This window comes from Lissotriton vulgaris, chromosome 7 (assembly GCF_964263255.1).
Source record: "Lissotriton vulgaris chromosome 7, aLisVul1.2, whole genome shotgun sequence".
Classification (NCBI taxonomy): Eukaryota; Metazoa; Chordata; class Amphibia; order Caudata; family Salamandridae; genus Lissotriton; species Lissotriton vulgaris.
In genome coordinates this window covers 1,437,729,363-1,437,755,394 of record NC_141695.1, presented here as the reverse complement: position 1 = coordinate 1,437,755,394, position 26,032 = coordinate 1,437,729,363, and the positions used below count along the sequence as shown (strand labels likewise).

The 26,032-nt window shown below is 44.0% G+C and overlaps 1 protein-coding gene across 2 annotated transcripts in view; it reads left to right on the top strand.

Moving 5' to 3' along the window:
- The window catches only part of KIAA1755 (KIAA1755 ortholog), a 696,136-nt gene that overhangs the window by 222,268 nt on the left and 447,836 nt on the right, over positions 1-26,032 (top strand). For both annotated transcript variants that reach the window (XM_086932242.1, XM_086932241.1), the window contains exon 3: positions 1,475-2,885. In XM_086932242.1, coding sequence (XP_086788368.1) covers positions 1,475-2,885 — 1,411 coding nt within the window. The remainder of the gene's footprint in view (positions 1-1,474; positions 2,886-26,032) is intronic.

Here is a 26,032-nt window from a genome sequence, read left to right as displayed (position 1 = left end):
TTTTATTTTACAGAAATGATGACCAGTTTAATAAACTGTGTTTGTACCATCAACGCCTTACATGTTGACTTGAATAGGGGTGGTGCCAAGTGGAGTTGTCCTGTATCAATTGTGCATATTCCTGCATCTTGTAACAGAAATCAACATCACAATCATACCTCTAGCCAATGCATTTTCACCATTCCTCCGAGTGTCAGAAGAAATATTACTTTGAGAGATGTTAAATTGAAATTTATTCCTTTTGAATTTTAAAATAAACCACTTGTCTTTGTATTACATTATCGAAACTGTTGTTTCTAATTGTCTACATTTTTTTCCAACTACTCTGTTTTTCTAACTCTCTAGCTAAACCTCAATCGGACATGTTTGCCTTACAAACAAGTAGCTGGACTTTCATTAGGAATTTCTTTTGTAGTTATTATATCCAAATAATATAAAAAATAATGAGAGTCACTGTGATGCAACCACTCTTCTTAAAAATGTTGTATGTAGTCATTTAGTCCAGTACTATTTACACTAGTGTTCTTGACATGTCGATAATTGTAGTCCACTGTAATTGGGCTTACATTAAACTAGAGCAGACCAGTATCTATAGTGTGGAGACAAAGACCTTCCCTGTCTGCTAAACAAGTGTCAATAATTCTCTCTCCTCTAAAGTGACTGAAGTCCGCTTCTAAGTAGGGACGATTCAGTTTTTATTTAAGAGGGCAATAGAATCATTACAATACATCAAATATGTGAACCTTTCTTTCAATCAGTGTTTCTCAGTCATTATAGCACACAATCGTTGCTCTTTCCTTCTGAACGAGAGTTTGACATACTGAAATATCTAAAGTAGTTAGCTCTAATCAACAAACATGAGTCAATAATTATAATAAACATTGATAAACATATGGCCCTGAATGGACTTTCCAGCTGAGCAGTGAGTCTGGTGCTAATGTTCTTTATCAATACATCTTGTCAACTAAACAGACAGCCAGAGATTTGTAGCCGGGCCAGCAGAAGTTTTCTTCAAACAAATATTGGATATATACTACAACCCACAACAGTAGGCCTTATCTTCAGATAAGGTATCAGCTATTCACCATCATCTTTACTTTTTGTGTGGGTAAGCAGAATCAAATGTTGTAGATTGCAATGGTCAGGCTTCCTGATTTAACGTGATTCAGTCATCTGTTAACATGAAGTATTTGTACTTGTTTACTTAAAGAGTGAACATTTGAGTCCTTTTTAACTGGAACTGGACTACTTTAAAGAACAAGAACATTTTATTATGTCTTCTACTATCAAATGACCCTAGGTTCTCAGTTGATTCAATCTATTCATATTGTACTAGTTCACAGAATGAAAAAGATTTTTCAAATACAAGAACGTATCTACTTAAGAAGTGTCAATAAGGCTTGGTGGGCATGTCTCATAACAAGTCAAGTCTTGATCAAAGCCCTCATTAATTAGATTTGTCTTCTTCCCTCAGGCTGCATATCCTGGCCGTCTCTTCGTGCACGAGGGCTGGCCTCTGTGTCTCCATGAGAAGGTTGTGGTCCACATTGCACCACTCAGCCCCTTTTTACTACGACCAGGTGACTTCTACCTCCACGCCAAAACCAACGGAGAGCAGTCAGTTTGTGTCCTGCTGAAATGTCTCTCTGACAACCTTCATACTCTGGAAGAAATACCTGTGTTGGACTCTTCCTACCATGTGCTGTTTTCCGAAAAGTGGCTGGAGGAGGTAAATAGAAACCGGAATGAAGCACCTCTGCACACATGCCTCTTGGCTACTGAGACTGGCATTGCCAAAGTGCCTTGGTGCAGTATAGTGATTCCAGTATTTGTGGAGAAATCCAAAGTGGAGCGAGATCACATTCAGGAAACGGTGTCTTCTCAAACTGATGTTCTTGATATCAGTGAATCCAATGACAAACAGCAGCCAAAGTCAAAGACTCAGATGACTTTTTCTGATACAGATTTACAAATGACACATGTTGATTTTAAAGGTGATGTGACGAATAACGTGTGCTATGATTACATGAATAATAGGGTCAGATGGAAACAGGACCAAGGAATCCTGAAAAGGGTTTTATATAATCATTCTCCAACTGAAGACCCAATTTTAAGTGATACGCTTATCCAGGATCAGGAGGGTGATTACGTGGATCTTTTGGAAATCTCTGAGGAAATACAACTAGAATCTTTGGAAAAGGCATTTGGATTTGGTGGACCATCAGCATCTTCCATAAAGATGGAAGGGTTGGCTGAAAGAACAGACATATCAGGTCTGTCTACAAGAGGGCAGAGTAAACCCTTTCCTTTGGTCAGTGAAGATTTTAATGCAAATCTGGCACCAGAAAGGTGGACTTGTTGGAAACCACCTGAAACTGAAAAGGATGCGTGTACACCTTGCTTAAGAAGAAAGCTAAACCTTGACCCCAAACTCCAGGAAACCGGGTGCCGTTTCCGTGAGTCCTATATAGCTGCTATTCAAAACCCTGTGAACTTTGGCCCTGGTCAGATGACATCCATATCAGAGGACCTAAATGAGTCTAAACAGAGCTTTTCTTCCAGACATTTGGCCCATATGGACTGTCAGGAAACAATTCCTAAACTTCAACAGAGAAAAGGGCAGACAGCTTCATTTTCACAGTTCCCAGGTTTGCCACATACAGAGGTGATCCGAGAAACAGAAAGAACAGTAAATGCAAAACAGGGGTTTGTACAGCTTACCAAAGGAACAGGAAACATGCCACAAAGAACTGCATTGCAGGACGCCCCCACAGGCAGCAATAAGTTGTTATTCTTAAAAGGGCAATGGCAGTCAACATCTACTGAAGGCAAACAAGCATCAACAAGCTCTCCACAACTCAGTAGAGTAAAACCGATTGGAAAAGGTAATATGCAATGCAGATATTTTAAAATATGCCCTCATTTATAGGATTGATATTTAACAAGTAGTTAGTAGTACAACATAGTTATGATCTGAGTCAATGTTCTAGTCGCATATTTTTTTATGCGTTTCAATAATGCTCAAGAAAATTAATTAATCTATATGAAATCAGTTACTTCAAGTTTACGGGCCAGGCAAAATATTGAGGGTTATTTTGAATAAAATTAGTCTAGTTGTTTTGAAGTGAAAGCCAAGACAATGTAGATCCCAAATGGCTATTTCTGTTTGTTAGTACTGAATATTTTTCCTAATTGTAATTTGTAAAAAATGTAGACAATACTTTTCACATTCATTATGGATGTGCTTCCAATAGACTACGGCAAATCTCAAGAAAAACTATCACGATTGTAGGCACCATTTATTAACATTACAACAAACAAACGAGGGCGTTAAGAAAAAAAATGAGAAAAATATATTTTATGTTATTTATATGATTGAAGATGACATACATGGTGAGAAAGGAATGTAAGCTCCTCTACATTATTGTTGATTACTTACAGAACCCATATCAAATAACAAATGGGGATGATTTATGAAACTATGACTTCAGTCGTTGCATACAAACATTTTCCATATGAGTAACACAGGACTCTGAAGTCCATTTAATCTGCCATTTCATTTGATGAGTTGTGCTTCAGGCAATTGGAGACAATGGTGGCATGTATGGCTAAATCGAAGCAGCATAATAAATGTGCTGGCCCCTGCACCAGATATTTGATTATATTTTACTGGTGTGGAATAACTTATACAAATGTTTAAGATAGAAGCATTAAGGGTTTGAATATTTTTTTATTTTAATTTATTTAAAAAAAACATTTCACCAATAAAAATGGAAAGTACATTCTGTGATTCTGGCATTATTGCCATAGGAACCAATGGGAATAGCGAATTTGCAAATTGTATTTCGGTAATTTATGCGATTCGGTAAAAATTGCGATTTTTACCGAATCGCATAAATTTACCGAAAATATTGATACATCCCGTTTTGAGAATTCTAAATTGCGAATCGCTATTTTTCGCAATTTAGAATTCGCAAACACCCGGGATGATGCATGTGGGGGTGAAACTTAGCCATAAGTGGCATTTAATAGTCTAATCTAAAGCATTTTCTAACAAGTTTGTTTGGAAGCTTGTTGTATGATCTGGTCAGGGCAGAGGTTGGAAAGTAATCTCCTAAAATGGGGCAGGCCTACTCAGGAACCGCAGTAGGATTATGATTTCCCTTTTAGGCAGCCTTTCAATGGCAGTCTGCCTGCCATTGAAAGGCTTTTGAAACGGACTTCAGGCGGGTGGGGAGGGGGGGGGGGGGCTAGCTTGTCCCCATTCATCTGTGGCCTCCGCTGTGAGGCCTGGGAGTCACCAAAAATCCTTATCCTGCCTGCCAGGCACCATATAGTACCTGGCACACGGTGCTTGGATGTTTGCAAACTTCCATTTTTCCAATGCAGGTTGTGCTGAGGCTTTTTTGGCCACTGCACAAGCCACAATGGGTGGCCGCATCTAATTTTGTCATATGGAACCACCGACTACTAGTCGTCAGCTTCTTTTCCGACACGTTGCCGGTCGGACACACATCCGACCGGCATCGTTATTAGGGCCATAGTGTTATTATCTATAATAGTTAATTTTGTAGGTTGTCATTTTAAAATGTCCGTGTGGGTTTTCCTATCTTTGAGGCACAGAAAACAGCCTTAATAACAGTTGTAATAGAACGTGAATCCATTCAAAAATTTACATTTGTTATACAGATTGGGAGAGTTATCACTTTAATCTTGAGTACAATATTACCTAACACAGTTTTTTTTTTTGCCGAATCAGATATGTTACAATTTTCTCACAACTTGGTGATAGAGACAACGAAGTATGAATCGGAATGAAACTTTCTGTCATGTATATTTTGTGGATTTCAACAGTATCGTGGAGACAGTATGTGTTTGTTCTTACAAAATTGAATTCAAGGACTTTGTCACACCTTTAGATTATTTTGATTTAAAAAGTTGATGATGATTCATACTCTTTGCAAAGGGAACAAAGGTGTATGGATTATGAATATTTGTTTGCAGTTTATAGACCATGGTACATATATAATTGATACATTTAAAGGTCACATTTCAATATACATAAAACAAACTATTTTCCTCTCTCTCACTCTACTAGACATTAATCAAATCAAATGAAAGACAACTTTATTTGGTTTTACAATACGAAAACCATAAAAGTTACAACATGTCCGCACCTCATAAAAAGTGATACTTTAGGATTTACAGTTTATAACGGACTAGCGTACTAAACAAGTCCTTGTTCTCACCGATGATTTCAGGTAACTTTTAAAATTTACAATTTATAACAATAAATGAGAAACAGGAAAATCTGTACATTTAAAAGAAAAGGACACATAAACCATGATTTGAAGCAAAGGGCACCTTCTCCCACTAAGATGGCTATGATTCCAGACAAGCCTTTGTTCTCACCACTGATTTAAAATATCCCACAATAAAAAAGATACAGTCTGGTTTTAGCATCTGGAGATACAACCTCTTTAAAAGGGGATGCAAAAAATGTCTCAGTGGAATTTCCTAAAATTTGCAAGAGGAACATAAAGTGTAGCAAGTCCTGTGGAGACACGCTGTCGCAGCCACAGGGTGCTAACACCTGTCCTCTACTGCACCCTTTTGGAACGGCAAGTAATAAGTGAAAAAGTTCATAGAGGAACCTGGACAATAAAAACCGCTCATAGGTGTACAATGTTCCCAGAAGGTATGGCTCAGTCGATAAGTTGGTTTTTAGAGCCAAAAATTTGTGAACGCTGGGTTTTCGTAGTTCCAACTCGTCTATTTCTAGCTTCCTGATGCAGCTGAAAGCTTTCTCAAACAGTTGCACATCATATTTTACTATAGTGGAGGGTTTTAAAAAAAGATCAGGGACACCCAGCTCTGCAAGACAGCCTCCAATGTATTTCAGCCATGGGATACAAGACATATAATCAAGGCTCATACAGTCAGTTATGATCTGCTGGGTGAGCTCTAATTCCTTGATTAACCAGCACTTAAGCCAGATCTCTAGAGGGCGCAGTGCCAATGTGTCACATAAAAATCGAACCCCCAATTCCTCGTGGACTGCCAAATTTGATAAACTATTTGGTACACCCAGCATGCGTTTTAAGAAGTTATTCTTAACCACCTGCAATGCATCTGGGGTGGTGTATCCCCAGATTTCATTGCCGTAACAGGCAGTTGCTACACCTTTGGCCTGATACATTTTCAACATGGCTGCGATTGGGCACTTGCCCATCTTAGCATCAAAGTTGAAAATAGCGGCAGTTATTCGAGTGAACTCCCCCTTTTTCTTCTGTGTGAGGGGCCCCCACTTCAGGCGGTCATCCAACAGAACCCCCAGGTATGAAAACGCTGTCGTCAGGGGGACCTTCTCAGGGCCAACCACAAAGGAGTGCTTTTTCATGGGCCTAGCCCCTACCTGTAAGATATAGAATTTGGCGTTGTTGATTGCTAGGTCTCGAGACCCCATGAAAATCAGAAAAGAGTCTAATAGAGATTGGAGTCCCCTGGCTGTTCTAGCTATAAGGACCGTGTCATCCGCATACAGTAGGACGGGGAGACCCCGTGGCCCTATATGCAGAAAATCAGCCCCTGTTGCAACCAAGGCTCCTTCGAGGTTATTTATATAAAGATTGAACAGGAAGGGGGCCAAAATGCAGCCCTGGCGTACCCCCCCTTCCGATTTTAAAGTCCCTAGAAACCCGAAGATCCTGGGCATATCTAACATTCCCCTTGGTGTCCCTATGCAGACCCATTAGGAAGTCCACGATATTGTCCTCCACCCCCATGGCCCTCATGGACTGCCACAGTTTGACCCTGTTGACACAGTCAAATGCGGAAGAGAGGTCCATAAAGGCCATGTAGATCGTACCTGGGCAGGCCATCGTGTACTTACCAAGGGTCAGGTAGAGGTTTAGACATTGGGCCACCGTCGACCGCCCCAGGCGAAACCTTATTGGATGCTGGAGATGATGTTATGCTCCTCAGCCCATGAGGATAATCTTTGCAATAGCACACCTCCCACCACCTTTACTATTGAGTCGATAAGGGAGATCGGTAAATAACTAAACGTACTGTTGCGATTCCCCTTTTTAAACACTGGCACAATGGTAGAGAAAGACCAAGTTTCAGGGCAGCCATCCCTGGCTGCCGCGTTAAGCACAGCCACGAGGATCGGTGCCCAAAAAGGTGGATCTGATTTATAAAGGTCCGGCAGAATTCCGTCCGAGCCCGGAGCCTTGTTACAGGTTAGACCGGCGATCCCCACCTCCACCTCCGTATGCTCAAAAACCAAACTGTCAGTTTTAGTTTCCCAAGGTGGCTGTCCAGTGTGGGTTGTAGAGCCCTTAACCATAGACTGGAAGTGGGCCACCCATTCTTCCTCCGTGATGTTGGAGGCTAAGTGACTGCCTGTATCTGTAGCGAACAGCGGTCTAGGGGTGGGTGCAATCCATTAGAAGGTGATCTAGAGGGACGTCTGTTCACTAGTTCGATCTCCATGTCAATAACGGCGGCTGCCGTCTGCAAAAAAGAGTCCATTGTCGCAACTGTAGTAGTTAAGCTGGGCACTGCCTTAGCCCCAGCTAGCCCCGTCTGGATCTTACGCCTCCCCATAACTTTAGATGGCTTTAGGTGATTTCAGTACAGTACAGATGGACTAATAAATAAAATAAATATAAACAATAAACACAGGCACATTAAGATCAGGGGGGCTAACCCCTTCTGTATAGATGCTCGTAATATGTATCCAGCACTAGTCCAAAAAAAACACCGTCCTGTCACGGCATATTGTTACCAAAGCTTGTGATGTGTGTCCAAGTGGTGGCTGAATGTTATTTGTAGGAACATGCCTACCTGCTTCCACGATCTTGATGCCTAGATGGCTGGATATCAGGATGGCAACAGTTGAGTTAAACGGCAAACCAGCAACCTGCAGCCAAGGGGTGTGGCCCAGCCCAGCATCTACTGGTCTCGGACTGGCGCAGACGGGCCCGCCCTTCTGCCCTTGGCCCGGGCACGCCCGTGCGAGTCCCGCGCTGCGGGGGCCCTGTTCCTCCTTTAAGAGCCTCCCTGGCGCTGACTGCTGGCATGGGCTGCGTGCGTGCCTCCTAGGATTCTGGGTATTGTGGTCTCTGGTCTCTGCCTTCCTCACTCGAGACCAGAGAGTCCAGCGCTTTGCTCCCAGTGACTCCGGCGGCGGTAGTGGCGGGAGAATAAAATGAACAACTGCTTCAATTACGATGAACCAAGTGATGCAAATAGATAAGCGTCCCGCACTTTTACTGAGGGGAGGACCCAGATCGATGCTGACTCTGCCTCTGCTACAGAAGGGCCACTCTAGCACTGTAACACTGACCCGCTACTCCGGCGCAGACATAGCCGCAGGCACACTACACAGGTATTGTTGCCCCAGGGTGGTGTGAGTAGGGGAGGGCTGGCACCTGGCAAATGTTGGCTGTTCAAATCGGTCGGTATAGTGTAAGAATTCTACGCCACTAGAAGCAGCTATGTGCAGCAATAGACAGGGGATCTGTTTAGAATGACAATTCCCCCAGGGATCATGCAGCAACACCCCTACAGCATTTGGGCCCTCCAGGCCGCTTTAGCTGCAGGCAACAGTGTGATTGTAAATGCGCAGTCTCTCAGTGGTAATACCCAATGAGGGCGACCTCGGTATGTATCGTCCCTCGCGCTTTGCCTGTCGTTGAATTTCTGAACGGATACTGGCAATACCTCTGTGTCCCAAGCCGCTCTTCCTCCACTATTAGAGCCCCCAGCATGCAAAGATTGAGAGGCCACTGAGGTGGCCTGACTCGTATCGGGCTTCCGGCGCACCTGATGCAAAGATGGCGGCCCGGCTCCTCTGCTGACAGTCTCCGCCAAGCTGCCCCACTCCGGAGCCTCCACCCTCCAGCAAGGCTTACCGAGTGGCAGGAAGACTCAGGATGAATAGCCGCAGCCCTGCTGCCACACAAGAGCAGGGTGCAGGACTCTCAGGTGAGTTCTGGTCACGGCCGGGGCGATGCTTCCTTGACCGCCAGACCACCAGCGCGACACACAGGGGCAGCCCCAGTCTCTCTCACCACCTGAGTGCCACCACTGTATCTCTCAGAGGCAGGGGGACATCCTCGCCAGTCCAGCGACGTCCCACCAGGCTCAGGTCCGGGCCATAAGCTGTCTCGCTCAGGACTGCAGCATCACACCAGCCCAGGGCTCACCGCGCGCAACTAGGCCACAGCAATGCCGGCTCGCCACAGGTTCTTACAGCTACAGACAGCACCCACTAGACACTATGGGGTCCATTAGGATGACGGACGGATCGCCACCGCCATGCAGGTGGTGGCAATCAGTCCGCCATCCTTGCCCGTCTGCCACCTTTCTTCCCCCGCCATATTACAATGGGGGTGGTGACCGTGGCAGAGGGGAATACCGTCCGCTGCTTTTCTGCCTTGCGACCGCGGCGGAAAAGGCCTGATATGATGGTGGTGTCTATCAGACACCACCAGCCATATTAAGATGGCCTTGAAGGAATGCCTTTCCGTGGCAGCAATGACGCCACGAAAATGCATACAGTTCCTTCTTTGGGGGCCCGTTGCGGGCCCCCATGGTGAAGGGGGGTGGGGGGTGCACATGGGGGGTACCTATGGTACCCCCCTGCATTTGCATGCACAATGCCGCAGGCACCGCGCGGTGCCTGCTGCTTTGTGCATGCAAATGCACAGCATACTGAAGTACTAAAAAAATATACCATGGAGCTATACTTACCAATAGCCGATATACCTTATTTACCATGAATAAATCAGTCGGCAATGGAGAAGGTTCAATCATTTATTTTGCAAAAGCGCCCTATATAGGGGAGCCTCCCTCTCGCCACCGCTCTCAAAGATGTGCAGAGGAGACTCCTGGATTACATTTAAAACAGTGCATATATACTTTCGGCATACTTCATCGAAACCCCGTACAAGGAAAAGTACCAGTTCTTGAGAAAACAACAGGAATACCCATATAAGGCACAATTGATTGGTTCGAAACTCAGCTCAAGTTATTCAGGGGGGGTAGGTCAGTGGAGGTGCCTCCCATTCATTCTGGTGCACGGGAGTGCAGGCATGGCGCCTGCAAGAATGTGCTCATCCTACAAGAAAGACAGATGCGACCGTGAGTTTCCTACGTTAGAATCAATGGTCTTTTCATAGCCCAGGCCGACCTTTCAGGCTCTCCTCTCGGCTGCATGTCACGTGTTTTCCTAACAAGAGAAAGAGGTACGGGGAAATGAAACCAACATGGTGTTTCTTCAGAAAAGGCCTGAGTCTTAATGTACACCTAATGTAAACGTATTCACTAAGGGGGTGTTTCTAAAAGACGGTATGCTAATATATATTGGATACATTAGGTCAATATTACATAATATCGATTTATATTTCTTCAGACCGCCCTTTTGGCGTGGTGTAGCCAATATATAATTTAACAGGCCTCCTAATCTGAGAACACACCCTCATCTATTTGCATGAGGTCCTTAACCTCCTTTTGTGCTAACTGCTTCTCAATTTTTGTCTGTCGTGAAACGGTCAGGGAGGACGTGAGTTTGGCAGCACAATAGGAGCAGCATGCCGGCCCACAATGAAGGCACAGGCAACAAACAAATACCACTCCAAGTGCTCCAGCCAGAATCATGGAAATTTTCCAGCCCCAAGTGGAGAGAAGGTTCCAAAACCACCTGGTTAAAGACCAGGTACCAGTGTCAGCATGGACTTCCGCAACTAGGCAATGTAATTTCTGAATGGCCAAATGTATAGTTGAAGCAGAATCTGGAATATTTACACAGCAGGAGCTGCCGATCACCCGGCATGGTCCTCCTCGATCAGCTATGATGATGTCAAGCACCATCCGATTTTGAAGCGATACAAGCCTCGTAGCCTGAAGCTCTACCGTTAGGTTAGTCAAAATCCCTGTAGTGGTTTGAACTACGTTTTCCACTACTCTAGAGAGACGTCTAACATCCCTGCTAGTAAAAATAGGACCCCATATTTGAGAGAGACCCTTTGCGATATCTACAAACTGCTGAGAAGCAGTGTCAGTCTGATCAGTGCCTTCAGTATCAATACTTCTACTAGCTCGGGAGGGATTCGAACTTCGCTTGGTCAACTGGTGTGTCTTGTGATAATTAGAAGAAGCTATATACCCTGGAGGATACAGGAAAGACAGGTAACATTGCCCTCCCCATCCTCTGGAAAGCCAAGTGTAGGCATTCTCACCACAGACAAAGTACACATTTGGCGGAGTTATCAAAGGTGGGGTGCTGTCAGTATGTAAAATGTAAGTATAGTTACATCTACTGTCCCCTACCTTAACATGACCTTTTTCTTGTATACAAAAGGAAGCAGTCCTATTCAGGATAGGAGCTGTCATTGCCTTATCATCAGTAACAGTACGATCCTGGAAATGCTGAAAATATTGCTCAAAAAGTTATAATTTCTTTCTTTAGCCAAGTAGCATTTTCATACGTAGTATACATATTCATACAGGCATCTGGATCTAAAGATCACTCCCCTTGGTTACCCTGTGCATCAAATCCCTGATGGCGTTCTATATACCTTAAGACAGCTTCATAATCTTTTTCAGTATATCTTTTGGGATCAGCTACATAATGCAAATAGATGAGGGATAGTAACTGAAACCAGGCTTCACAACTCGCTAAGTGTGATAATGGCAAAGAAATGAATAAATCATGGCGATGCATTACAGATGGCAAAAGGCCACATACCCAACAGTTTGTCTTATTTGTGGTGATATGGGCCTCATGCAACATTTCTAAGAATACATTTTTAGCATAGGTTTCTCAATGTCGCTCTTTATGGGGAGGCAAGGTGTAAAAGAAATGCTCGGGTGGGGTTTCTGTAGTTCCTAATACCTTATGCATAGGGTATTGAAATTCAAAATACATAAACACACTCATTAATATTATCATAATTACTGCAATGGTTATTACAAAAGCTATCTTCACTCTGGTAGCCCAACCATAAAACATAGGAACATTTTCGAGAAATGGTCTGGGAGCGAGAGGTCTCTCATCGTCAAGGGCAAATCGGGCAAAGGTATACATTCTAAGTAAAAGTCCAAACTAAACTCGGGGAAAAAAAATGCAAGCCAACTGCCAGAGGGTTTCTTCTCCCTGTGTCCGTCTAAAGCCTCACAGGCAGGCTCTTATTATTCATCCACAGAAAACAATCTTCCCTGTACTTTCGTCATTGCAATTTTAGGCCCTTCATGTAGTCTTTCTTTCTGAACAGAGCAATGTGTCAGTTCCAAGCTCTCAATGGGTTCAGTCCAGTGTCTTGCTCAATACCCCAGGAAAGCACTATTTTTCAACCCTACAACTCAAGTCTTTTCCTGTCTTCTACAATCCAAAACTGGGGTATCGCGTGGTTTTCGGGGCCGTAAATTGTATCGAAGATGGCCAGGTTGCTCCTGATCATGGAACAACACAGCAGCAGGGACATTTGATGTAACACTTCTTTCAGAAGACTCAGGGGAATCGGCCTTATCACGAGTTTCAGAAACCAAGGCTGATTCGACTCCTCGCGGCGTCAACAACCCTTCCTCTTGCCCAATTTCAACAGCGTCCGAGAAAGGCACAAAACTCAATCCTCGTTCTCCTTCTTGTGTCAGAACTCCGTCTCGGTTCATGCAACACATGTATCCAGTGCTTTTTCCCATCCACTTTTATTGCTGTTCAAGTGGCCAAAAGAATCTGGTAGGGACAACTCCACCTGGGGTCCAGACTCGATTTCAGTTGGTAATTTCGCACTAGGACCCACTGTCCTGGTTCCAAACGATGTCCGGGACCCTCCAGCAGCGGCTGCAGTACTGCTGACACCTGTTGATAAATGGAACGCAGATCTTTAGTTAAAGCGTACAGATAATCTGTCATCATAGGATAATCAAGATAATGGAAAGACCTGGGCCTTGGGACACCCCAGACATTGGCTGGCCGACCAAAAAAAACTTCATAGGGTGACAGCTCAGCCCAGGAATGGTGGGTTACTCTTATTGACATCAATGCTAGGGGCAACGCATCAGGCCAACTCAAACCCGTACTGTCTTGTATCTTTGCCACCTTTAATTTCAATATGCCATTATATTTCTCGACCAGTCCTGCAGATTGCGGGTGTCGTGCTGCATGAAATTTCTGTTTTATTTGCAACCCCGTACAAATATATTTAACGAGTTTTGCATTAAAATGTACCCCATTGTCCGTCCATATAATGCGGGGCAAACCAAATCGAGGCAAACATTCTTTAATCAGGGCTTTTGCAGTGGCTATGGAAGTATTCTCTTTGGTGGGGTATGCTTCAATGTTATGTTATGTTAATATGTGGTTTATATAGCGCGCGGCTACTCAGGCAGAGTGTCCCGGCGCTGTGCAGATCTGTAGAGAGACGTAGAGCAGAAAACAGGCGCACTAGAGGCTGAAAAGCCAGGTCTTTAGGCCTTTCCTGAAGGACAGGAGGTTGTCAGCTTTTCTCAGGGAGAGGGGGAGCTTGTTCCAAAGCTGCGGGGCACAGGCTCTGTAGGAGCGACCTCCAATGCGTGAGTGCTTCACAGATGGAACGACAGCAAGGGCTTGTGTGGCTGAACGTAGCGATCTGGTAGGATGGTAGAACTGAACATGTTTCCTGAGGTAAACTGCACTGGTACCGTGTAAGGACTTAAAGGTCAAGGTCAAAGTCTTGAAGATGATACGTTTCCTTACCGGAAGCCAGTGAAGTGCCTCAAGGAGGGACGAGGTATGAGATCTGTGGCTTAAGCCGAAAATGGCCCTTGCAGCGGAGTTTCGGACAGTCTGTAAGCGAGATAGGAGGTATTCTGGGAGCCCCAAATAGAGCACATTGGCATAGTCAAGCCTGGATCCAATCATTGCTTGTACAGTGATTCTCCTGTGAGCCTGAGACAATAGAGGTAGAAATTTCCTAAGTGTACGTAGCAGGCCAAAGCATTGGTCGACTAAAGCAAGGATCTGTGGTTTGAAGGTAAGACCATTGTCAAGTTTGACACCCAGGTTCTTAGCGATCGCAGTAGGAGAGGAAGGAGGATGCATATCTGCCGGCCACCAAGATTTCCATTGAGTATCAGGAGAGCAGCCAAAAAATATAATTTCAGACTTGTCTGAATTACATTTAAGCTGGTTTAACTGAAACCAGGAAAAGACTGCCTCTAAGCAGCTTTTAATAGAGTCACCCGCGAAATCAAAGTTCTTGTCACAGGTAAAAAGCAGCTGCGTATCGTCCGCATAGGACACGATACGCGCGCCAAAGGTCTCCACTAGTTCAGCCAAGGGGGAGAGATAAACGTTGAATAAAGTGGGACTAAGAACTGATCCCTGTGGCACTCCCACATCAAGAGATGGAACTGTTCCTGAAAAAGGGGGTGACCAGATCATTTGTTGGCGTTCGGAGAGAAAGGACTTAAGCCAATTGAGCACCGTCCCTCTAATACCGATCTCCTGAAGTCTAAAAAGGAGCCGGTTGTGAGGGACGGTGTCAAAGGCCGCTGAGAGGTCTAATAGTACCAGCATTGCCTTCCCTCCGCGATCAGTCACTCCCTTTATGGTCTCCGTTACCTCCAGTAATGCTGTTTCTGTACTGAGGTTAGAGCGGAAGCCTGACTGCGTCTGATGGAGAATGTCATGGGCCTCTAAGAATTGTGACAAGGTGGAATGTACATGCTTTTCGGCGAGTTTGGCGAGGGCAGGAAGCAGAGATATTGGCCTATAGTTAGAGTGCTCCAACGGGTTCAAATTAGATTTTTTTATGAGAGGGATGACATGAGCCTTTTTCCAGGCCTTTGGGACCTCACCCGAGATAAAGGAGGCATTGAGGAGAGGATTAATCAGAGAATTGAGAACGGGGGCCATTTTTGAGAGGATTTTGGCAGGGCAAGGATCTGAGGGGGAGCCCGATGTCAGTTTTTGCAACAGGTCAAGTGAGGCCTCCAACGACAGAGGAGGAAAATCAGACAGAATATGGGTGCCCTGTGATGTGTTCAAAGTAAGGAAAGAGGGAACAGGATCGATGGCGGGAGCAACAGGCGGAAAAGATGCCTGGATTTTCAGGATTTTATTGTAAAAAAAGCTAGCCAACTGATTGACCCAGAGTTCAGTTCAGAGGGAGAGAATTTGGGGTTTAAAGCAAGGGGGGAGGTGAATTCCCTAACGATATTAAATATTTCCTTGCTGATGTTACAGGCTGAGTCAATTCTTTTAGCGAAGAAAGCCTTTTTCGCTAGTGTGATTTCTTTGTGATAGGCCTTAATAAGATTTTTAAACCATATTTTTAACAGGGCATCATAACTTTTACGCCATAACCGTTCGGCTTTCTTGCAATTTTTCCTAATCTCATGAAGTTCGGTGGTAAACCAGGGGGCTGAGATACGTTGGGACTTTGAGGATCTGGTAGGCATGGGTGCCAATTCATCAAAACGTTGAACGAGCCAGGACTGAAAGCTAGAGAGGTCCTGTTCAAGGTTACCAGTCCGTGGGCATGGATAAAGTGCTAAGGACTTCTCCAGCATGTCAGTCGTGACACGATGGAATGGTCGAAATGCCTTCGATTGAGTGCCATTTTCCGTGCAGGAAACTTTAGAGGGACCCACAATATCAAAATTTAATAGGAAGTGGTCTGACCATATCACCGGAAGTGGTGGATAGGGTTGAATAGACAGAGAAGAAAAAACTTGGTCTAACAAATGACCTTTGTTATGTGTAGCTACAAAAAAATAAGGTAAAAGATTGAACATGCTAGTAGTGTCATTTAATTTGACAGAGTCACTGGACTCAGGTTCGTCCATGTGGATATTAAAATCTCCGAGAAGAAGAAGATGTTTATATTTTGTTGCAAGAGGGGGATAAGGTTTGGTGAAGTTTATCACAAAATGGGCCCAGGTGGCCTGGTGGGCGATAGACTAAAAGGCCAGCACAGGAATGGTGCGGGGAGAAAGATAGGCAGAAGCCTAATGAATCAACCCCCGGAATGTTGTCAATTTCAAGTACAGAGCAGGTGTAACGTTTGTCTACTACCATTGCCACTCCTCCTCCTCTACCCAGTTCTCGGTCTTTCCTGACTATATAATAGTTAGGGGGAAGGGCAGTAGCAATGTCAGGACTGGAGGAGTCGCCTAGCCATGTCTCCGTAAGAAAAAGACATGACGGCTTCTGTTCTGAAAGTAGGTTGAAAAGGTCTAAAGCATGCTTACCGAGAGATCGGGTGTTTAAAAGCATGCATGGATACACGGGGGCCTTCACAGAGGTCTCTTCGGTAATGTTGTTTAAACCCAGAGTAACTGGTGAAAAAAGCGAGGTGGAAGAAGACCATGCACAAGTCTCACAGACATGCCTATCCTTAACAGGGTCACATAGATGTTTAGTGCAGCCCAAGTAAGAGGTTTTCCCCAGCCTAAGTAGAGTATCACGATCAAAGGAAATTACCCTCTCATCAGTGCAGTTTAAATGAGCTCGGTCTACTGCCGTGCCGGGCGCCTCCGGGACGCGGACGGGCGCAGGCGCCCGTCCGGCGCGCATAAGGCGCGCCCGCTGCTCTCGTCCGCTGCACGTCCTCGTAGGCATACTGGATTTATAGGGCGAAGGCAGGTCGCCTGACGCTAAACACTAGCGTGCCAACCAACTTCCCCCAATCTGGTGGCCGCGCTTAGGAGCAGCGTCCGAGATCGAGTGTGGAGTCAGGTAGGTAAACAATGCCTCTCACACACTGTAATAGCTTCAATGAACACGCGCTATGAAGACAATGCCCAAAGTCAGCAGAGGCTAGAGTCTAAACACACAAGCCACAAGTTAAAACATGCAAGTAGCAGTATTAAATCACGCTAGTTGCAGACAGCAAAATAAAGCATACATTTTAAAAAGAAGTGTGCGTGTGTGCAGGTTCCCGGCTGAGCCTCAGGAACAGATCTGAGCAAGGCGGAAAGAAGTTCGATCTTTAAGGTCGCCTGACGCTAAACACTAGCGTGCCAACCAACTTCCCCCAATATGGCGGCCGCGCTTAGGAGCAGCGTCCAAGATCGAGTGTGGAGTCAGGTAGGTAAACAATGCCTCTCACACACTGTAATAGCTTCAATGAACACGTGCTATGAAGACAATGCCCAAAGTCAGCAGAGGCTAGAGTCTAAACACACAAGCTACAAGTTAAAACATGCAAGTAGCAGTATTAAATCACGCTAGTTGCAGACAGCAAAATAAAGCATAAATTTTAAAAAGAAGTGTGCGTGTGTGCAGGTTCCCAGCTGAGCCTCAACCCATTTACTAAACGCACAAATCACCACCAACACAGACTTGACATTGTTTACTCTATCAAATTGAATATAATCCATCTGCAATACTTCAAACGGCAAAGAAGGGGGTGCAAAATGTCCACTAAGAACTGTCTCTCTCCCTCTGGGATTATGCTGCAAGCAGACCATGCAGTATTTAACCACATGGGCCGCTGTCTTTAGAATATTTGAATTATTCCACACTCGGTCCAATAATGCACAAATACCTTTTTCTCCAATATGGGCAGTGCCATGGGCCATCACTACTACCGCATACACCATGGCCATCTCTGTCTGTCAGTCAAATCAATCCAGAAATAATTTTTGTCTAACCGCCCTATTTCCTGTTCCCATTTCAATAATTCATCGGGAGTGGCTTCTTTCTGCAATTCTCTAACACTTTCAATAGTGATGTCAAATACTGTAGTCTCCGCCACCCATCGAGTTGCTACACTAGGGAACATTGTGGACGTTTAGGTTTGTGCTGTTTCTTTCGCTACTTGATCAGCGAAAGCATTTCCCTTTCCTGCAGTGTCTGTGATTTTCTTATGGGCACTACAATTAATGATAGCCACCTTCTCTGGTAAGGTTAGAGCACTTAGCAATCTTTCAATTAAAGGGCCATGTTGTATTCTTTGACCACGGGAGGTAAGGAATCCTCGTTCCCTCCACAGCCGCCCGAAACTATGGGCTACACCAAAGGCGTACTGGCTGTCTATAAAAATATTTACTCTTAAACCTTTACTCAGTTCACATGCCCTCAATAATGCTATTAGTTCAGCTGCTGGTGCTGAATGCTGAGAAACCCGAGCAGTCTCTACTACTGTTCTAAGGGTAGTTATAGCATAAGCAGCTGTTGTTGTGCCATCTGGTAACTTAAAACAGGAGCCATCCACATACAACTCCCCTTGTGGGTCAGATAAAGGGAAGTCAGTGAGGTCTACACGTCCCTTGGTTTCTTCTTCAGTCCGAAATATACAATCATGGACATCGTCCTTTTGATCACTCAAAGGGAGAGGTAGTAACGTGGCTGGATTCAGAGTGGCACATCTTTTAATCTTAATGTGGGGTGCAAATAGAGTTAATTCGTAACCTGTCAATCGTGCACTCGTAAGGAGCTGAGTTTTTGTTCGATTCAATAATATATCCACAGCATGCGGTACCATCACTGTGAGGTCTGTATTTAAAACAATCCCCTCCGACTGTCGAATGGCCACCGCCACAGCAGCAGTAGCCCTTAGACAGCTGGGAAGGGCCCCGGCAACATTATCCAGTACTGCGAAAAATATGCACAGGGTCGTTGCTTTCGTCCAAAACCCTGTGTTAACACTGAAAGAGAACAACCGTCCACTTCATGCACATAAAGTACAAAAGGTTTTCGGTAGTCCGGAGTACCAAAGACGGGTGCAGAGCAAAGAGCAGTTTTTAAAGAATTAAAAGCATCTCTACATTCAATCGTCCAGGGCAAGGGTTCATGCACATCTTTGGTAACCAAATGCAACAAAGGTTTAGCCAGAAGAGAAAAATTAGGAATCCATTGGCGACAGTAAGAGGTTATGCCCAGAAAAGAACGAACATCACGTTGAGTACGAGGCACAGACATGTTAGTAATAACATTTATTCGTTCAAGAGTTAGTCTTCTCCCCTCTTTCGACAGTAAATTAACGAGGTAGGTCACTTCCTGTCGACAATACTGAAATTTAGAAAAGGACACTTTATTACCATTAACTTCCAAATGGTGCAACAGTCGAACAGTGGCCTCCTTACAACCAGCTGCTGTGTCGGATGCCACCAAAATGTCATCTACATATTGGACAAGAACATTACCAGGAGGGAGGACCAACTCATCTAATACTGCTTTTAGAGCTTGGCTATAAATACTAGGACTTTCGGTGTAGCCTTGAGGTGCGCGACAAAATCTGAAACTGCAGCCAGATAATGAGAATCTGTAAATATGACGACTGCCAGGATGTATTGGGATACTAAAGAAAGCATTCTTCAAATCGATTACTGAAAAATACTGTGCAGTAGGGGGAATCATAGTCAGGATGGCAGTGATGTCCGGAACCACAGGGTATGGGGGAACCACTATTTTATTAACCTCTCTAAGGTCATTTACAAAACAATAAGTATCTTTATAATCAGGATCACCATCTAAAGGGGCCTTTTTTAAAATTGGTAAAATGGGGCTATTACAAATATTTGCAGCCGTTTCTTCTACTACTCCTTTCTTAATCAAATCACGAATGACATTTAATAAAGCCTGTTCACCTTCATGTGAAATTCGATATTGGGGAACACGCAGTAAATGCGCATTTGGTTTTAATGTTATAGATACAGGCGGTATTTTCAACAATCCGACATCCGTATCCCCCTTTGCCCAGAGTGTGTGTGGTATATCTGAAAACTCAGGTGGGAGGGGTGCATCTTTGACAAAACATTGGGACAGACGTTCGATAGGAGGCTGCAATGTTAAATACACACCATCAGGAGAACAATAAATAGGAGCATGCATCTTCTTTAGTATATCCAATCCTAGCAAATTTTCGCCACAACTGGAAGTAAGCAAGAATGGTGAATCCACAGTACAACAGGACCGATAGTAAAGGGAAGTGGCTTTGAGACGGGGCTTACCACGGTAATTCCTGAAAATCCCACTGATACGTTATTCTGCCATGCAGAGCAGCCCCTGGGACCAATGTATGAGCAACAGAACTATTCATTGCTCCAGTATCCACCAAAAAACTTCTCAGATGTCCCCATCAATTGCCCCTGTACATAAGGCCCCTGTTGGTCAACTGGTACTGATATATGGCCCTGGCTGTCTCATGCATAATTATTCCCATCATAGCTGTCTTCCCGATAATCCTCATTATAATATTGCCTTCCCTGGAAATCATCGAAATTATTCTTTCCCGACTCATCGCCGGATCTGTCACCACGTCTCATACTATTCCGATCAGTACATCCTCTTCCTCATCCTCGATTAAAACCACCCCGTCCATATAATAACGGACACTGGGCTCGCCAGTGTCCTTCTTGTCTGCAATTGGAACACTGATTAATCCCTATATTAGGACCCTGACCTCCTCCTCCTCTCATCATTACTCTTCTGGGGAAGGAGCCCCTTTCTCCCCTTTCTCCCCTTCTACCACCCTAACCTCTACTGACTTGGTGTAGCAATACTCTGGTTTTCAACTCCTTAACCTTTTTGTCCGACTTATCCTTACTCTCATTCTCTCGGTGTTCATAATACTGGGCCATGCTAAGAATAACCGAGGGGGTTGAAGTGGTCCAAGTGCTTTCAGCAGCCTGTAATCGGGTCTTGATTTCTGGTAACAAATTAGTGACAAATCTATTCACAAATAGCCGTATGCCACCTTCCGTGGACAGATATTGTCCACTAAAGTCAATAAATACTTTTTCGAATCTAGTAAAGAAATCAGATACATTTTCATCCTTCTTTTGGTTGCAGGCTGTTAACTTATCCCAATCCACCTTTCGAGGGGGGATAAGGGTTTGCATATATGTAATAATCCGGGCAGGTATGGCCAAAATTTCGTCTTTAGGCTTGTCACCTGGTTTTCGGTCTTTATCCCATGCCTTAATTTGATCCCAGGTCCCTCCAAGTTCGGCAGCATGATCTGAATCATGTACCTGTCTCCATATGTGTACTGGGATCAGAAGAATGAAAAATAACTTTATGTCAGCTAAAGTCATAATGGCCGAATTCGCGGCTTCTGTCAATTCTTAATAATAAGCCGTGGGGTTCTTTCGAGGATCAGGAAGTTTGGCTTTTAAGGTGAGAACTTCACTCCATTTAAGGGGGTATAAACCCATTGTTCCTGGAAACGTGCCTCTATACGTGGTCTGGTGATTTGGCCCCTTCCGCCTAATACTTCAGGGATCTCGGGATGGAAAATGTAAATGTAAATGTATAGGCATTTATATAGCGCACTACTTACCCGTAGGGTCCCAAGGCGCTTCGACCGCTGCGAAACCCTTCCTGGCTTCCCTGAGAGATGGTCCCTTAATGGGTATCTCCAGGGTGAGACCAGGCATCCCCGGCCGTCTGGTGGGGCCGTTAGTGAAGATGAGGCAAGCTAATGCCCAGAGTTGCCGAGTGTGATCGCTGATTAGAGTGGGCACCGAGGCGAGAGAATTATCGAGTCCGCTGACCCTGGTCCAGAAACCTGCCGCGCCGGGAATCGAACCCTGGTCCCGGGCCGTCCTCTGCTCTCGGGTCTGCCGCCTCTAACCGGTGCACTTCCCTCATTGGGTACTGTGCTCCTACGTCTGGATATTTCCTATTCATTCGGTCCCGATACTCTACCAGAGTTTTGACATTTTGAAATACTTCCTCAACCTGTAATTCGAATTTAAAAGCTCGATCTTTGATATCACATAATATCTGGGGGGCAAGTCCCTCCTGAAAACATTGCTCCCATAAGGAAATCAATCTTATTGCCATATGCTCCAATGCTAGTTGTTGCGTAACTGGTTCAAAATATTTCATAGTACTCCAAATATCTTCCAGAGTATAAATCGGGTTCCGCATCCATTGAGATGCTTGGATTACTATAGCCCGTCTTTCTTCAGTCCCTAAGGATGATCAAGTAAAGACTCGTCGACCTTCCATCCCTCCCATAGGGCGTCGTGGTGTACGTCGTTCCTCTGGCTGGGGGTGTTAAAAATACTGGGCACAGGGGAGAGGCTGCAGCCGACCCACGTAACAAAGTAATCAGTCAGTCAGTCAAAAGTACTTTATTCGGTTCATATCAAAAACCATAAAAGTATACACACATCAGAAATCAAGGTAATAGTACATTTTAAAATGAAGCTAAACACAATATTTAGTTAAAAACCCTTAAAATCTACTATTTACAACTAGTCCAATTGATTTTTTTCCCTAGTCTCATAGCTATTGTTAAAAAACTCGCCACGTTAAATATTTCCCAGGTATTCAACAGCAGCTGGAGGTACATAAGGGCAGGTTTAACATGTCTGAACCTTTTATATTTAATCAGGGGTACAATAAACTTTTTCCGTATCTCCACAAAATATTTACAGAAAAACATAAAATGAACAGTGTCCATTATAGAAAACCCGTCACAGGGACAGATATTCAAATCTGTCATTTTGGTCCATCCTGGGCGTGCAGTAAGAAGGAGATGGAGTTTATTCAACATGAACTTAGTCAAAAGAAATCGGTGGTTAGTGTTGTTGACTATTTTCATGTATAGTTCAGTGTCGGTAGAAACGTTTAAGAGCTGATGAGCCCTCACAGTCGTCTTACTCAGTTCCATTTCCTCCCTTGCAAAACCCTTATTAAGCTTAAATGTGTCTTTATCCCATTTCACGTCTCCCTTGACTAATTTTTGGGGCTGGGTAAACAATTCCGGGTGACCTAATGAATCAGCTAATGTTTTAACATATTTCAGCCATGGGATGGAGTGACTATAGTCCAGGGCCAGACAATCACTCAGAACCTCATGATTTAAAACCAGTTCTGGGTTTAACCATGTTGTAATCCACTTTAAAAGTGGTGCCACAGCTATACGATCTTCCAAATAATCAACCTCAAGTTCCTGATGAACAATATAACCAGGGGTTGGTTGTGGCACTGATAGGATATTTTTAAAAAATGTATCCTCTGCAACCTGTAACAATTTTACATTTTTAAAACCCCACAGGTCTGCTCCATACATGGCTAAAGAGACCATTTTGCATCATAAACTTTCAGGACGGCTTCCAATGGTTTCACCCCTAATTTGCGTGAAAAATCAAGAACGGCCAGAATTGATCTTACAAAAACATTACGTTTAGTGGCCATTTGGGGCAACCATGTGGAGCTGTCATCATAGATGACCCCTAAATATGGAAAACTCGTGACTCGGGATAATATATTGCCCTCACAATACAAAGTTTTCAGTTTTTTACCCTTGCTGCCCACCGCCATTACATGGGGTTTAGAATAATTGACACTAAGATCTAGTGCATTCATAAAATTATAAAATGAATTTAAAAGACGTTGGAGGCCTACTGTTGTGCGGGCTAAAAGAGCGGCATCATCTGCATAAAGCAGAGCCGGTATCATAGATTTACCCGCCATTGGTATATCCTTGCATGCCGCCCCCAACACTGCACCCAAGTCATTAATGTAAAGGGTAAAAAGCAAGGGGGCTAAGATGCGGCCCTGCCTGACCCCATTCACAATATTTATCTTTCCTGTATAGTTACCTTTGTAATCATATCTAACTGTGGCCGTAAGGTCCCTATGCAGGTCTGCCAAGAAGTACACAATATTTTCATCTATACCAAGCTTCAAGAGCAAGTCCCACAATTTGGACCTGTTCACTCGGTCAAAGGCCGAGGACAGGTCCATAAAAGCTAGGTATAGAGTGCCCCTTTTAGCAATGGTAAATTTCCCAATTAATAATTGGAGATTGAGGCTTTGATCTATAGTGCCCCTCCCTTTCCTAAACCCGAATTGCAGGGGTGAGAGGGTATTTGTGTCTTCCAGTTTATCTGTTATTCTGCTCAGAATCATTCGGCCAAGGATTTTTACAGTGGTGTCGATAAGAGAGATCGTCGATAATTAACAGGATCTCCCCTATTACCTTTTTTAAAAATTGGAACAATAACTGATTCCAACCATGTAGGAGGGATACCAAAGTTACTGATTCGATTAAAAACGTTGGCTAAACCATTAGACCATGTCTTGATATCTGACTTATAGAGGTCAGCCGGGACATCATCGGGGCCGGGGGCCTTATTACTAGTCATTTTCTGGATGGCATCAGCTACCTCTGTTTCTGTGACTGATAAAATGTATGTGTGTGGGGCAGGGGTGCACACAACCTCACTACCTGCAGCCCCCCTTCATACACTGTTTTAAAATGAGTAAACCATTGTTGTTCCTGGATACCACAGTCCAGTTGGTTGTTACAAGGGTCATTAAAATATGGCTTATTAACAACTGCCCAGAATTTAGCACTATTTTTTAACACGTTAATTGAAGTTAACTCATCCCAGGCCGCATCTCTGATTTCACGTTTCCTAGCTTCCAATACTCTTTTATATGATAGCTTTAAAGAAGCTACGAGTGACCTATCAATTGGTTTACTTTTCAGAGCAGTCCTTAGTTTTTGATTTGCTAGTGAACAATTATGGTCAAACCAGCCAATACCCCCTTGCTCCTTCACTTTGCCTGATAGCTTGAGGTCCGATGCTATCTGAGTACAGATTTTTAGGAAGGCATCAAGTATCTCTCTATCCCCCGCTTCGTGGGCCATACATTTTTGCAACTCAGTCCCTCTGCTTTTGAAGAGATTGTCTATAAAGTCCCGCTGAACAACCCTTTCCCATCGTATCCTACGTCCCTGATCTGTTGATCGGATATCATGCTTATCCACCCTATTATGATTTTTCTCAGATGTTTTAAACAGGTTCGTGATAATCAGAGTCACCGGATTATGGTCACTAAAATGTGTCCTGGCTACAGAGTATTCACAGATACAGTTCCCCAGGGCGAGACTTATAAAAATATAGTCAATGGTTGAACGACTAACGTTATTTTCAAAAGTTGGAATCTCCACTTCCTCCCTCTGTGGTAGTATCAGCCCGTTACTCGCCAGCATATTTTCAAGGATCGCTCCTTGGGCAGTATGCTCAAAATGTATCTCACCTTGATTTAAAGGGCCTAATTTATCCAATAAGAGACACTTATCTAGGCACCCATGAATATTAAAGTCTCCTAATAAAATGACCAGACAGTGGTTGTTTCGAACCTCGTTTTGTCTTGACAAAAAAAGTTCCAGAGTTGCCAAATGTTCAGTAGGAGTTACTCTATCATAAGAATTATAAAAATTAACAATTAAAATATTACACTCTCCATTACAGACAATTTGAACTGCTAGACAGTGCGGTGAACCTGTTACTAACTGCGTGTGGATCCCCGGGATAGACGCCGAAATTAATGTGACTAAGCCCCCCTTCGCCCTCCCCATAGCAGATGGAATAGCTGGGAGGGAATAAGAGGAGTAACCATCTATAGTTAGGGTATTCCTGGTATCCCAGGTTTCTTGTAGCCCAATGATGTCAAAGGTCTCTAGAGATTCTCTCCAAATTGGGTCATCTACTTTATTTCTTAGGCCCGCGATATTCCATGACATAAACTTTAGGGTTGAGTTTCTAGGAGGGGTTGCTTGTTTATTTGTCTGATTATTAATACTAATTTTAATTGAACCCTCATTGCCTGTGGCCCCGCTATTCAATACAGACACCCCAGATTTAGCATCGGGACTCATACTTTCTTGGTTAGTCATTGCGTAGTCTGAGGTGAGGATTTCATGCCCCGTTCCTGGTAATTTATTACCCTCTTGTCAGTCAACCCAGCCTAAATCCGACACTGCTTTAAAACGATTGAAGGTTGGGACATTATAAAGATTTCCCAATTGATGGATACGTTGAGAAAAATGTTGTGGATAACCTCCAGCCCAAAGCTCTCTATTAGGGCAATTCCACCCATGATGTGGAAAAAATAGAATAGACTCCCACTTCCCCCCATGTTTAATGTCTGAAGATAGAAGTGACCTAAATCCAAAGACGCAATCCCACCTTCAAAGTTCTGGTTCGGGAAGCTGCTGATAAACTGCACTACTTTGGGGTTTCTGAAATTCACTATAATGCAGTCTCCGTCTATGTTCTTGGGATT